Source organism: Felis catus, chromosome B4 (assembly GCF_018350175.1).
Source record: "Felis catus isolate Fca126 chromosome B4, F.catus_Fca126_mat1.0, whole genome shotgun sequence".
NCBI classification, from domain to species: domain Eukaryota; kingdom Metazoa; phylum Chordata; class Mammalia; order Carnivora; family Felidae; genus Felis; species Felis catus.
In genome coordinates, this window is record NC_058374.1 from 78790845 (window position 1) to 78804980 (window position 14136).

General features: G+C 54.8%; 1 protein-coding gene across 1 annotated transcript; it reads right to left on the reverse strand.

Annotated features, from left to right (window-relative positions):
• Window positions 1–1945: 1945 nt before the first annotated feature.
• Window positions 1946–13900, reverse strand: KRT82 (keratin 82). The gene is made up of 9 exons (XM_003988811.3): window positions 13459–13900; window positions 11277–11485; window positions 8920–8980; window positions 8143–8238; window positions 7621–7785; window positions 5732–5857; window positions 3984–4204; window positions 3729–3760; window positions 1946–3181 (listed from the first exon to the last, which is right to left on the reverse strand). The coding sequence occupies exons 1-9, from the start codon at window positions 13861–13863 to the stop codon at window positions 2940–2942; spliced, it is 1557 nt and encodes a 518-aa protein (XP_003988860.2). The 5' UTR covers window positions 13864–13900; the 3' UTR covers window positions 1946–2939.
• Between the last annotated feature and the right edge of the window lie 236 nt (window positions 13901–14136).

Below are 14136 nucleotides of genomic sequence, written 5' to 3' on the forward strand. Positions count from 1 at the left end.
CGGCTCACGCACGGTGCGCTCTGGCTCACAGTTGCCGGGCCCTTGGCCTGGAACTGCCACCGGGCTTTCTTCCCCTGAGTCCTACTTCCCTTCAGGGTCCAGTTTGCCTGCCCTCCTCCTGGGGACCATCCCGAAGCCTGGGGCTGGGCGGGACCCTCAGTTATGACCCCCTCCAGAGCAGTTCTCACATGTGTAATCTCCCGTTCCAGGTCTCTATGCCCTGCTAGGCTGTACGCCCTGGGAGGCACGGACTGGGGCCAGGGCCTCATTAAAAAAACCAAAGAGCTCGATGGAGATATAATTCACATACCATGGAATCCACTCACTTAAAAATACACAGCGTGGTGGTATATGCTCAGACTCACGAAACTGTCACCATTGCCAAATTTGGAATATTTTCACCACCTCAAAAGGAAGCATTTAGCTATCACCCCCCGCCCCCCATCTTCTCCTCCCTCCAGCCCTAAGCAACCACTAGTTGGCTTTCTGTCTCTATAGATTTCCCTATTCTGGACTTCCATAGGAATGGAGTAATAGAACATGTGGTCTTACTTACTATGATGTTTTCAAGGATCATCCGTGTGGTAGCACGGATCAGTACTTCATGCCTTTTCATGACCAAATAATACTCCATTGTGTGGATACGCTACATTTTGATGATCTGTTTGTCCATTGATGGACGTTTGGGTTGTTTCCACCTTCTGGTTGTTGTGAATAACGCTTCTATGAGTGTTCACATATAAGTTTTTGTGTGGATGCATGTTTTCATCGCTCCTTGGTATATACCTCGGAGTGGAATTGCTGGGTCGAATGGCAGGTCTGTATTTGCCATTTGGAGAAAGCACCAGACTGTTTGCCAAAGTGCCTGCACCATTTTACAGGCCCTGCTGTGGGCTCTAGGAACTGTATCTACCCTGTCTGCTGAGTAAGTCAACCTTGACTGGAGCTGTCTTGCTCATCACCATGTCACCAGCACCCCTGGGTGGCCTGACCCCTAGCAGGTGATTCCTAAGTGTGTATTGAAGGAATGAAAAAGTGAATGAACGGGTTCTCTTGAATATGCTGCCCTATGCTTTCACCCAGGCTCTATCCTTACAATCTTCTCTGTGAGCATCTCTCTTGGCCCCCTTTCTGGGCATGATCATTAGTTGTCTTTTCTTGTTGTTTCCATGCTCGCTGCCTCTCATTATCTATGACTCCTCGGTGAGGTCAAGAGTCCCTCCAGGGTTAAGAGAGTGTCTTAGTCACCTCTGTATCACTAGCTTCTAATGCAGGGGTTGGCACAGAATAGACGCTCTGCATGGGGCTGTGGGGAAAAGGGAGCTGCACCCTAACACTCAGGAGAGGGGATTGTGGTGGGGGGATTGTTACAGGACATGAGTGAGGCAGCAGGAAGGGTTTGGGGGCCCCACAGAGGGTGGAAATGCTACCACCAAGCCTCAGCTCCAGGTCTTAGGGCTCCCTAGGAGGGAGAGGAGACTAGGGGGTCTTCCCCACTGGGTGGGCTACTGCCCATCCGCACTGCTGTCCCCAGGCCATCACTTGATCTGCACAGAGACTGGTCCAGGATGGGGCGGGGCACAGAGCCCAAGGCTTGGAGGCCACTGAGTGTAGCTATGATAGGGGGCCCACAGGCTTTCTCTAGGAGGTGTGCAGGTGACCATGTGGTGAGGAAGCCTATGTGCATAAGGCCATGGTTTTCAACAAGGCCAGTGACTCACAGTCTATAGGGGTGGGATATGCCGGTTTTAAATGTGATTTGTGTGGATCCACCTTTATTCCACAGGCTACTCGCAAATTATTCATAGGTAGCTTTTCCATTTGTATAATAGCCTTGGTTTCCACTCCCAAGCCTCCCAGCACCCAGACCCCAAAGGCTACTCATTGGTTCCCCTTCAGCCTTCTTGTACCCCACAAGGCAAGGGGAATAATCCTGATTCCTGCCGCCTGTGAACAGTCCATTTATTGGGAACAGACAAACCCAGAGGCTCATGGCAGAGGTGGTGGCTCCCTAGATGGGTGACACTACTGCCTGATGCAGCACTAGGGGCCTCTGGGGAGAGGGGGTCAGCACAACCCCTTGTGACAGCCCCTGAGCCAAGGCCTCCAAGTTTCTGGGCAGCCCCACATCACCGTAGCCAGGAAAACACATTTATAACACACCCAAAGCAAGAAGACCTAAGGGGAGAAGGAGCAGGACTGGAGGTAGATGGGGTGGGGAGGGGAGGGCTATATACAGAAGGTGGGGGAAGGGCTTGTCCTTGACTCTTGTCAAGTCAAGAGGTCTTGACTCTCTCCGTCTAGTAAGTATTCCTTGTTCCCTTGCCCTTGTTCTAGACATTTCTCCGCCCATCAGCTGCCGATGAGGTTCAGGAAAAAATGTATTTTCATAGTGTGAGTTTAGCACACACGGGCAGGTAAATCTACTGCCCTAAAGAACCCCCTCTTGATTCTGTGTACCAGAGAGAACTGTTGACAGGTCTGGAGTGATCCTGAAATGCTGGCACTTGGCTTTGGAATTCAGAATGGGAGATTTGGGGGTGCCTCTTTTTGATAATTGCGATAGTGCATGTGTTAGCTGGGGGTTAAAAGAAGTTCTCTTTTCTTAAGTGCGTGAGAGCCAGAGGTAAGGGAGGTGGGGAACTTCCAGGGGTAGGGGGTGGGAGACTGGCTTTGTAGGGAATCTTCCAGGGGATAGTCCACAAAGCAGAACTTTAATGTGTCCACCCCCAAGGCCTAGCTCAGGGTCTGCACATAGCCAAGTGAAAGGTGACTCTTAAAGATACCCGAGGGGCGGCTCCCAGTGTGAAAACAGGAGGGAAACGTGTGGTCAATACAGGAAGGGGTTTAGGAATATCCTTGTCTTCTGCTGATCGGTGGACAACATCCAGGCTGGGGGCTAGCGCCCTGTCGCTGGGCTTGCAGCTTCTGGGGCAATGCTAACACTTGTGGCGGGAGGAGCCGCACCCAGCCCCCAGCTTCATGCCAGAACTCCTCCCACTCACACAGCCCAGTAGCCCCTGGGACTCGCAGGGGATGTAGAGTTCACCGGTGCCCACGACGCTGCAGCCCCCGCTGCTCTTGAGGACACTGGTGCCCCCCGGGCAGTATTCGGTCCTCAGCACGGGTGTGTTGACCATACACGGCTCGTAGAGGACCGCGCCTTTGGAGCTGCTCACGGCTGTGGGAACAGAGAGGGATGCTCAGGGTCCCACACTGGGCGGCTGGAAGGGCGTTGCCTTAGACCAGGCCACGCCCCCCACCTGCTGCCACTCACCAATAAGGACACCCCCGTGCCAGCCACCGACTTCCCACTCTAGCCATAAAAAGTGCTTAGCCTTCTGCCTCTTCCCCTTCTGCCCCCCTTCTGCCTCTCCTTGTTTCCCAAAGCCTTGGCTTCCGCTTCATGCTGTCAGTTTCTACTTGTCTGAGCCTGCTTCAGAACTATTTCCTCCATAGAGGCGTCTCCTTGTCATGATGGTTCCTGGCAGCGTCTGGGCCCCAAAGCACCGAGGCCCTGCTGCATATCGGCTCCTACTTCTGACTCCCGAAGACTTGGACAGTCCTGAAGTAGAGCTTCTCCGTCCGCCCAGGAGCTCCTGGCAGACAGAGCCCTTCCTTGGGGGTGGGGGAGGCACGCTGAAGTCTGGGCAGGACAGTGGTCTGTCCTTGTTGGGTTGATCAGCCCCCACAACCCCAGAGCCCCACGGGAGTGCTGGTCTACTCACAGATATTCACCGGCCCAATGCCTTCACACAGCCTGGAGTGGAAAGAAGAAGGCACAAGGTCACTGCATCACAGAGAACAAGGTCAATGAATGTGGGGCACCCTTCTCCTGCCCCCACTGTGGACAATGTTAAGGAGGAGGGCCTGTGGATTATGCACTGTCTCGGATGTTCCCTGACTAGCAGGACGCGCAATCGTAGCCCCAGCGACCAGAGGGCAGGGGAACACGTCGTCCTCGGTGCTTCGCCTTGACTAACCTGTGCTCCTCTCCCTCCAGCAGCCGCCTGTAGGTGGCGATCTCGATGTCCAGGCCCAGCTTGGAGTTCATCACCTCCTGGTACTCCTTGAGCAGGCAGGCCATATCCTGCTTGGCCTTCTGCAAGGCCTCCTCCAGCCCTGCCAGCTTGCACTTGGCGTCACTGAGGGCCGCCTCGCCCTGCTGCTCTGCCTGGGTCACCGCGGCCTCCAGCTTGCAGCGCTGGGGGAACGGGCACAGAAAGGCATTACCGGGGGCCCCTGGAGCCTGAGGCTGACTCTCAGAAGGACAGGGAGAACATGGCCATTGTGAGATAATAAAACATATATATATTGGTCTCTGCCCCAGTTCCTGGTGCAAAACTCCTAAATCCTCGCAATTTCCCACGTGATAAGAGCATTAGGAACATCTTTTGTTCTAATACTTGGTCTTTGACCCTTGGTTCTGACACAGAATTCCCGAGTCCCTTGGAATTCCTGGATGAGAGCAATGTCTTTTGTTCTAATGAGGTGACTCTGGGTGGGTCCTGGATGGCTCCTAGATAGGGGGTTGGTCACCAGAAAGACCAAGCCATGATTAGAAGCTTAGAATTTCCAGCCCCACTCCCCCCTGCCTTCACTGGAGAAGGGAGAGGGGCTGGAAATGCAGTTAATAATGGATCATGCTTACGAGAGGAGGCTTCCATAAAAGTCCCCGAAGTATGGGGTTCATGCAGCTTCCAGGTTGGTGTACATGAGGAGGTATAGGGAGCATCACGTGCCCAGAGAGGGGCATGGAAGCTCTGGATCCTTCCCGCCTCCCTCCCTTGCCCTGTGTGTCTCTTCCCTCTGGATGCTCATCTGTATTCTTTATCATATCCTTTTATACCAACTGCTAAACATAAGCAAGCTGTTTTCTTGAGTTCTGTGAGCCACTCTAGCAAATGAATGGAACCTGAAGAGGGGGTCATGGGAACCTCCGAGTTACAGCCGATGGATCAGAAGCACAGGGGACAACCTGGACCCACGATCGGCATCTGAAACAAGGGCAGTAGTGTGGGACTGAGCCCTAACCCTGTGGGATCTGACCCTCTCTCCAGGTAGGTAGTGTCAGAGTTGAATGGAACTGTTGGGCACCAGCTGGGGTGGCTGAATTGGCTGTGAGAGCAACTTCATGCATGTGGGAGTAATGTGACAGTAAAAGGGACACACAGGAGGAGGAGGGAGGTTTCCTTCTCGGTCATGGTGATGTGTCAGATTCATAGCTGCTGTGCGTTTCGTCTTAGGATTGTGACAGCTGAACTCCAGAGAACTGAGGCCAGTTCCATCTATAACACCTCAAGGAGATCCAAGCAAATTCTTAGAGGCTAATAGATTCGGAGTGTCTGGCTGGTCTTCACCAGCCTAGGAGAATGGAGTGGAGCCACGTGTATGGACTCCTGGGAGTCATGAATTGTAGGATCCTAGGACTGGAGCCTTTGGGTAGGGAGGGGCCATGGCGAGCATCTCTTCTAAGCCCCCATCTAGTGAAGCACCTTGCTATTTCATCTGTGACCGAAGGCTGCCTAGCCTATGCTGGGATCGCGCTGTTTCCCGAGGCTGTTCCTGCTGTCGGTCAGCTTTCGTGGAAAGGGCTTGTTCCCTCTTAAGCGAGGGCAGCACAAGTTCATGGCCTCTTTGAGATGCTCCCAGGGAGAGCGGACCCCCCCACCGACCAGCCGGCAGGGCAGCCTCTAACGGGGTTCTCGAAACAAGATCTTTCTGGCCTCACCTGGGCTTTCACGGTCTCAGTTTCTTGCTGAAGCCGCTGGATCAGCTTGTTCATTTCCAGGATCTCGTTCTTACGGTTGCGGAGATTGTCACAGTGGGTCCCCGCTGTCAGCCGCAGCTCCTCGTACTGCCGGGACCGGGGAGGTCAGAACGCCACAACGCCCACCCTGTAGCGCCTCGCAGCCCCCCTTCTCACTGTCCTGAGTCTCTCCAGTGGTTTCCTAGCTCAGGGCTCTCTGGATTCTTATGCTTGCTCTCTCCCCCATTCCTTTTTCCATTTCTGGCCCTTTTCTGGGCTTCTCCTTATTTCCTTCCCCAGCCCTGGACCTTCAGCCTTATTAAATGCTTCTCCAAGCTCTCCTTTTCCCTCTTTAGCTGTTCTGTGGCTCATCTTCCCCCCGCCCCGGGGGTCTGCTGAGGGCTCCTTCCCTATTAGATTTCCCTCTGGACCTGAGAAGGGGTTTCTGTGCTCAGCCTGGGATGCCCAACACATCTGGGCGTGAGGACAGACCACCAGGGTGAGTACCTTTGTCTATTCTCCTTCAAAACAATTGAAGACGAAATGCAATATTACTTCCTACTTTGGCTTAACATTTTTTTTTTTAAACCTATGCAACTCTGAGTTCAATTTCTGAATAATGTCTTATCAACTACATCTATAGATTAAAAAAGCAGCCAACTTTAGATTTTCTGCACATAATGGATGGGAGCCTTTTGCCTAGAGAAGGCAAAACAAGTGATAAGCACATATCACTCTCTTTTGGCTCTTTTGTCGTTTGGCTGTTGTGACAAAGCCCGCAGCTGTCTAAAAAATATCCACTCTCCTCTTCTTCAAGCAGAACTCTCCTTTTGTGTGGGGTGGCAGTGAGCCCAGATAAGAGAATATTTCTTGGCTCTTTCATAATGAATTCTATGGGTAATACTTCCAGGAAAGCTGTTTAAAGTGGGAGATGACTCATTCAGCATGCTTCTTTTGCCCTGTGTGCTTTTTCCTCCTTGGAATGAACATGTGAAGTTAGCACTATGGCAGCCTTCTTGGGACATGAGGCAACCGTGAGGATTAAAGCCATGTTAAGGGTGGCAGCATAAAAAGCTAGAAGGAGCTTGTGTCCCTGATGGCAACATAGAGCCCCTGTGTCACCTGTGGATGGTCTATTTCTGTAACCTCTTTGAGGACAGGGATGGTGTGACTCTTAGCATCATCCTGGTGCCACATGCCTCAGTAACGCCATGGCACACGTCACCATCTAACGTACATCCACTGTACTTATTCACCTCATTTCTTGTCTGCACCTGCCACCCCGCCCCTGCCTCTGGGATGAATGTGACACGAAGGCAGGGATTGCTGTCTATTCTGTTTTCTGCTGGAATCCAGCATCTAGAACAGTGCGTGGCAATGAAGTTACTGGATGAATAAATGAGTGAATGAGTGCATGGTGCCTTTCTCAGACAGGGCAGGTGAGACAGACATGAAAATATTTGTGAAGTCAAGTTGCCCTTGGGGGCATCCCCTTCCCTCCCAGCCAGCCCCTAATTCCCTAAGTCTGGGGCCACCTTAATGATGGCTCCTGCCCTGCCATTAGTGCCCACAGCCCCTCTTTGCAGTCATTGCCAATTAGCGTTTCTTGAATGCTGCTTAGAGGAACATTGCAGTAGGTCCGTGGGTGGGTAAAGCTGGGGTGCGCTGACACCTGATGACAGGCCTGGGCTGTCTGTGGGGTCCCCTCCCACACGCTCTGCAGGGCCCTGGCCTGGGGCCTGGCAGGAACAACAGGAACTGGGTTTATGGGGTTCCCTCTGCCTTCATTATCTCCTCACTCACTTCCTGGGGGAGAGGGGGTCTGGGGTCCCCCAGCCCCACCCCCCGGCCTCGCCCTGCCCGGGCCTCACCCGGCTCTGGTACCAGGCCTCGGCTTCGGCTTTGCTGCGGCTGGCGATGTCGTCATACTGGGCCTTGATCTCGGCCACGATGCCATCCACATCCAACTCCCGGCTGTTGTCCATCTTCACGGTGACGGAGGTCTCTGAGATCTGAGACTGCAGCAGGTAGATCTCCTGGGGGTGGGGGCCCCAGATGGGAGTGTGTGAGCGTTTTGAGGATAAAGGTGGGGGCAGGGGAGAGGTGGAAGCAACTCTGATCCTCCCATAGCAGATTTGCACAGCCCTTTGAAAGGCTGTCCCAAGCCTTCTATCACCGACCTGTTCCTTGTCCCCCTTCTAGTTACGTAGACCCAAGAGCCAAGGTCTGGGCCCTGTGTCTTCTGGGGGTCTCACAAGCTGTCTGCTTGATTTCTCCCCATCTTACTTTGGAGTCAGCTTGCCCGGGGCCATCCCTACTGGAGCTCCCTTACTCTGTCCTGCCCACGGAACTGGCCCTGACTGAGCACCTGCGGGCAGCGGGGCTGTGGGTACCTCCTCATACAGGCCTTTCAGGAAGTCGATCTCCTGGAGCAGAGCCTCCACATTGGTCTCCAGATCAGCCTTTATCAGGAAGGCTGTGTCCACGTCCTGTGGCCAGAGCAGTGACAGCCATAACCTGGGGCCGGGGGAACATGCAAAGGCCACCCCCTCCACTGACTGGGCCACCTCCCAGGCAAGCTGGTGGCAGATTGGGATCCATGTGTAGGCCCACATGGAAGTGAAAAGGTGACAGAGCCAAGGGTAGGGGGAGGGGCCCCAGTCCCAGGACCCCATTCCTGGGCCCGGCACCCTGAGGGTGAAGGATTTGAGGGAGTGCATTTTGAAGGAACCCTGAATGCAGCTTCTCAAAGCCCACCGTGCAGGGCATGGGCCATAAAGTACCTAGGCATCTGTCTGAAAAACCATTGCTATTGTTTTTATCTTTTGTGGCTAGAGGCAGAGTTCTTGTTTTGCATTTGATTTGGCATTCGCCATATCTCCAGCTTCTTGGGCAGGTGTAGACACAACCCTTAACCGGGTTGGACCCCCATGAGTTGGGAGGTGGAGGCCAGGTCAATCGCTGCCCTTCTGTAAGAAGTGGGTGGGGGCTGGCCTTCCTCTTTCCCAGGGTCAATGGGGATGGCCCCCGGGGGCTGAGGGATGAAAGACCCTGTTGGGGGTGGGTGGGTGGGCTGCAGGCATGTTTGGACACGGTCAGGGGCCGAGTGTGTCAAGGCCGGCTGGGCCAGCTCCGGGGGCCTTCTCTCTCCCTGTGCCACCCTCCCTCACCTTCTTCAAGGCGACAAACTCGTTCTCAGCACAAGGCCGCAAGGAGAGCTCCTCTTCGTACCTGGCAGGTGAGCAGGAAGAAATGTTTTAGTCTGTCTTGGGGCTGTTCCGAAGCCGCCTGGGCATCCAGCCTGAGGGAGGGGGTCTTTGGGACAGATCTGCCTCTCACTGGCTTAATCCCCTAAGGAACCGCCAGGTCCAGTCCCCGTCACTGGACACCTCTGGCTCTTCCAGCCACTCAGGACAGATGGTTGTCATCATAGCCTCTTTTTAGCCACTTTGCATGTTTACTTCCTTCCCTGCTCCCCAGTAGCCTGTTCCTATGATCAGTCATCTTCTGGGAAGTCCTTCTTAAGGCTACCTGCATTCTATCTTGCTGCTAAGGAAGCCCACTTCGTCCCAGAGTTGTTTCCTCTGGGAAGGTGGTGCAGAGTGGGCTGTCTGCTGCTGGTTCTGCTGTCCTCTCTGAGTTGTTCTGAGGGTTGGCTACAGTCACTGAAATCGCAGCCGACCCGGGGCCCCTCCCCTCCAGGAGAGTTCGGAGCCTTGCCTCTACCTGCAGCTCATTTGCAGAGGTAGCAATGACCCACTTACCAGAGCTGGAGAGACAGCCTGACCTTTTCCTCTAGGCTCCCAGGGAGCTCCTCGCCCACTCAGTGCCCCCCTGGGCAGCGGAATCAGGGTTAGGTTCAGTCTGGCTGGAATGACTCAGTCTGATGAGCGACACTGATCCATTAAAAGCTTCACGTTGCTTCCTGACGCCCATCCTTCCTTTTGGTGGCAGAGCTCGGCCTTAGCAGGGCCACCGGAAGCTGGAGCCTGCTGCCTGGGTGTGAGCCCCAGCTCAGTCAGGTGCTAGTCATGTGATTTGGGGTAAGGGACTTGGCCTCTTGGTGCCTCGCATTCATCATGTACAGCAAGAGAGGAACACTTGTGCGGCTTCATAGAGCTGCTGTGAGTTAACACCATTTAACTCCTCCTATGCTTCCCCACCTTCCCAATCCAAAGTCTTCATCCTGTGATGCAAACCATGTCTCCTGACCATCTTGTGTCTTACCCACCGAGAAAGGCACGGCTCCTGCTGAGAGGGCTGGCCTTGCCATGTCCCACCTGTCACAGTCTGCTTGAGTTGTCCTGTGTCACTTGGCACACTCTGGCCCTCCTGTCACCTGCTCCTGTCCCTTCCCCTTCCCTAGGGTCTACTTTGGACTCTCCTTTTGGAAGACCCAACTGGAATGAAACTTCATCAAGGCCCCAAGCAAATGGCACCTTCTCTGGGAAGCTTCCCTGGGCCCTGCCTGCTCTCTCACTCTCTGGGTATTCCTCTCTCTTTCTGCCCTGTACCCTGTTGTTGCTGTGGGTGGGGGTGCATGGGGGTCTGTGCCGGACTGGGGTATCGTGAGGGAAGGAGCCAGCTCAGCACAGTGTCTGGCAACAAGTAAGCATATGACTGACACTTGTAGCACAAGTGTCCCCCATGTGGCTCTGTTCCACTGATCCACATCCCTTAGGAACCATTGCTCTGAGCGTATTTTCACTGCCTCTTGTCTATGGAAATGTGTCTCTCTCAAACCCCGCCCCCCCCCCCGGCCAACATGTGGTCCCATGGGACCCTAGACCTGGATAGACCCACCTAGGACCCGTGAGGCAGTTTATCTGGGCCTCAAGCCTCTTGCGGGCATTGGACCTAGTAGCCTGCAAACCCTTAATTAACATCTGCTTCTCAGCTGCCTTCTCCTGTGAGTCAGGCCAGGAGCTGCCCTCAGGGAGGGCGAGTGTAGCAGGTCTGCATAACCTTGACCACAAGAACTGGGGACGTGGAGCCCCGACGGGTGGTGGCTTCCAGCTGTGGGCAGGAAGTCCGGGAGCTGAGCGTCGGGGAGTGAGAGGAACTGTGGGCTGCGTTAGCTTGGATGTGGTCCGAAGAGATGCCGAGAGGGGCCTATCAGGGGGAAGGGACAGCGGGAGGAAAAGTTTGGAGGGAAGAGGGTTTGGGGGCCTGTTCGGGGAATAAGAAGTAGTTCCGGATCTGAACGGGGACTGATGGAAGATAAGGCAGGACGAGTGGTAGAACAGAGCCCTGAAATGCGGGAAGAAGGCAGGAGAAAGAGCTTGTATCACATAGACGTGAGGAGGGCCTAACTGAGGGAAGGTGGCGGGAAGGGTGGTGAAGGCAAACACCATTTCAGAGCTTCTGCCGTGTCTAAATGCCCTGCCTGTCTTATCCACTGCACTGTTCCTCCACCTAATCAACTAAGCTTTAGGCTTCTCATCTTGTAGATGGGGAAACTGAGGCCCAGGTGGTTTATGTAGCTTGCTCCAGGTCCCCTGGCAGGGCGAAAGCGGGCCATACTCACTTTTTCTTGTAGCTTTCCAGCGCGTCCTGCAGGCTGCCGAGCTCTGACTCTAGCCTGGCCCGGTCCCCCGCCACAAAGTCCAGCTGCCTCCGCAGGGCGCTGATGTAGTTCTCGAAGATGGGCTCTATGTTGCTCTGGCAGCACCTCTGTTGCTGCATGAAGTTCCACTTGGTCTCCAGCAGCTTGTTCTTCTGCTCCAGGAATCGCACCTGTCGCCAAGAACAGGCTGTCACTGGAGAGCAGGGAGCCTGGGGACCACGGCCGGGAGACAGTAAGCGGTGGTGGTGGGGTGGACGGGCGGTGGGATCAGCGTGTGCTCTTACTCCCAACACACTGCTGCCAGTGTGCTAACATTTCCAGATGAGGCTCCCCGTGTTGACTGGCACCACAGCATATCTCCATCTCTCCCCTGCCTCGGGGAGCTTATGGGACCCTCCCCCCACCTTCCACCCAGGGGTTGCATATTGTCATGGGAGGGCTACTGTCTCAAGAGGCCTGGGACAGCTCCCCCTTCCAGCCCTGCCTGCCTATCTCCCACTAGCCTGGTAACCTTGGCCGAGACATCCTGGCCCTAAGCTTCCTGCTTGGTATTGTATATGGGAAGCACTTCAGAAATCTTCCTACTAATGTCAGCTGGTGACATTATGCTTCGGAGTTCAGGCTTTCTTTGGTCACAGCCCAGGGGCACTCAGGGAGGTCAGATTAAAGGCTTCGTTCTAGGGCTCTAAGCTCTTTTCCCCGACTCTGCTGCACCCTGTGTGGCTGCATCCAAAAAGTATCCTTGTCACAGCAATGGGGAGATCTGCTGGCCCAGCTTCTCCCTTTCGGTGGCTTGGAAACCAAGATTAGTAGGAGCTGGGTGAGCTGATCACTGCCACCCCATTAGCCATTGGCAGAGGGCACACGACATCCAACCCTCAAAAGAAACCTGCAGAGGAAGAAATGTTGCCCTACTTCTGGTCACCGGACCTACAGAAGGTAGAGTGATGTTGCTGAAGCTCAGAGCCCAGAACCTAAGGAGCTTTAAAGATAAAACTGTAAGTGTAACAGTTCCCATTTACTGAAATACGTTTCTTTTTGGAGCACTTTTATGTGTATTACCACCTTTGATTCTCCACCATCACGGCCCCCTTCCCCGCTGGGCAGCAAGGGCCCTGAGGCTGGGAAGTGAGAGGTTTGCACGGGGCCTCGGGGTCAGGCGGGAGTAGGGCCGACACCAGGGCCCTGGCCTCCCGACTGCTGACCCAGGATTCTTTGCCCTACACGTTGGGGTCAGCAGAAACGCTGGCTCAGCCCCTGGCATGTATCTTCATCCCGAGAGCCTCCCTGGGGTATGCGGACAGGTACGGAGGCAGCTGCGTGAACTTCCACTTGGTCAGTTCAGTGCCTTTCAAAGGCAGCACACCATTATCCCCTGTAGTCTTCTAGAGCTGTGGCTTTGAGGACGAAAGAGACAAGGTTTTGTTGACAGCTAGCTCCCTGTGTTCCCAGCTCTGACTTCTCCGTCTTCTCCTCACCCTGGGCCTTTGCTGGTGGTAAATCCAGGCCCAAGGGTCTCGTGCCAGCTCAGGCACTCAGAGGACAGCTCTCTTGTATTTTTTGTAAATTTTATGTTTATTTATTTTTAAGAGAGAGAGAGAGAGAGAGAGAGAGAGAGACACAGAGTGTGAGCAGGGGAGGGACAGAAAGAGAGTGAGACACAGAATCCAAAGCAGGCTCCAGGCTCGGAGCTGTCAGCACAGAGCCCAGGATGGGGCTTGAACCCATGAACTGGGAGATCATGCCCTAAGGCGAAGTCAGATGGCTAACCGACTGGGCCACCCACGTGCCCCAGAAGGAGGCTCTATGGTTAAAGCCTCATCTCCCTCCTTGGTTTTTCTTTTCAGTATCTGTCATTGTTTGGAAGTTCCTCTTGTAGTCTGACCTCAGGCAGCCTTGGTGATGTTACCAGATAATATTCAGAGAGAGAAATGACATCGGGAAAAAAGAACGAGCGAGCAGGCAGAGGTGTCTAGTGCTGAGCCTGATGTAAGCAGCTTTCAACAATTAGCGGTCGTACCGTTCAGGAGAGCCAATCAGTCAACTGTGGCTTCTCCATCACCGGTCTGTCCCTGCCTGCCTGGACCCGACACAAGGTGCTCTCTGCACCCCACAGCCCCAGAGTGTGGGGCCTGCCTATTACCTTGTTGATGAAGGATGCAAAGCGGCTATTCAGGCACTTGATCTGCTCCTTCTCATCCCTCTTCACCCTCTGCACGGCCGGGTCGATCTCCAGCGCGAGCGGGACCAGCAGGCTCTCGTTGATGGTGACGGGGGCGATGCAGGCTGAGGGCCCACAGGCGGCCCCCGTGCGGTAGCCGAAGCCAGGCAGGCCACACCTGGAGGCGACCCGGGGCCTCCCGAAGCCCACGTTGCACAGACTCCGGGAGCCCAGGCAGCCCAGGGCACGGAGGCCCCCCCCACCCCCGGGCCGGCACGGCCCCTGGCTCACTGCGTAGTGGGTGACCATCCGGGGAAGGACAGCTGAGCACGAGCTGAAGCTCCGGCTGCCACACCTGGAGCCCTGCTGGAGGGAGCGGCACGACATGGCGGGACAGAGGCAGAGAGGTGGCTGGCCCAGAGAGCGGGTGGTGCGAGTTACCAAGTCAGCCCAGCTTCTGCCCTTTTATTTGGTGGGAGATGGAGGGCTGGGCAGGGTCAAAGCCCAAACCACCATTAACAGGTTTATAAGCTTGGGCTGTTGGCAGCAGCTAAGTACCGAGGTGGATAATTAGGGTAGCAGAGAGCAAAGGGAGGGAGCCAGTGGGCAGTGCTGGTGTCCCCTTTCCTCGTTTATGGGGGTGATGAAAGGGGCCAGCCA

What these genes read in the sequence shown, in the direction of transcription:
- KRT82 (XM_003988811.3), bottom strand. Translation starts at nt 13,863, where the DNA reads ATGTCGTGCCGCTCCCTCCAGCAGGGCTCCAGGTGTGGCAGCCGGAGC. An exon ending in CTGGAAAGCTACAAGAAAAA is followed by an intron (nt 8,981 to 11,276) that starts GTGAGTATGGCC and finishes CTCACCTGCCAG; the next exon opens with GTACGAAGAGGAGCTCTCCT. An exon ending in CATTGGGCCGGTGAATATCT is followed by an intron (nt 3,182 to 3,728) that starts GTGAGTAGACCA and finishes CTGTTCCCACAG; the next exon opens with CCGTGAGCAGCTCCAAAGGC.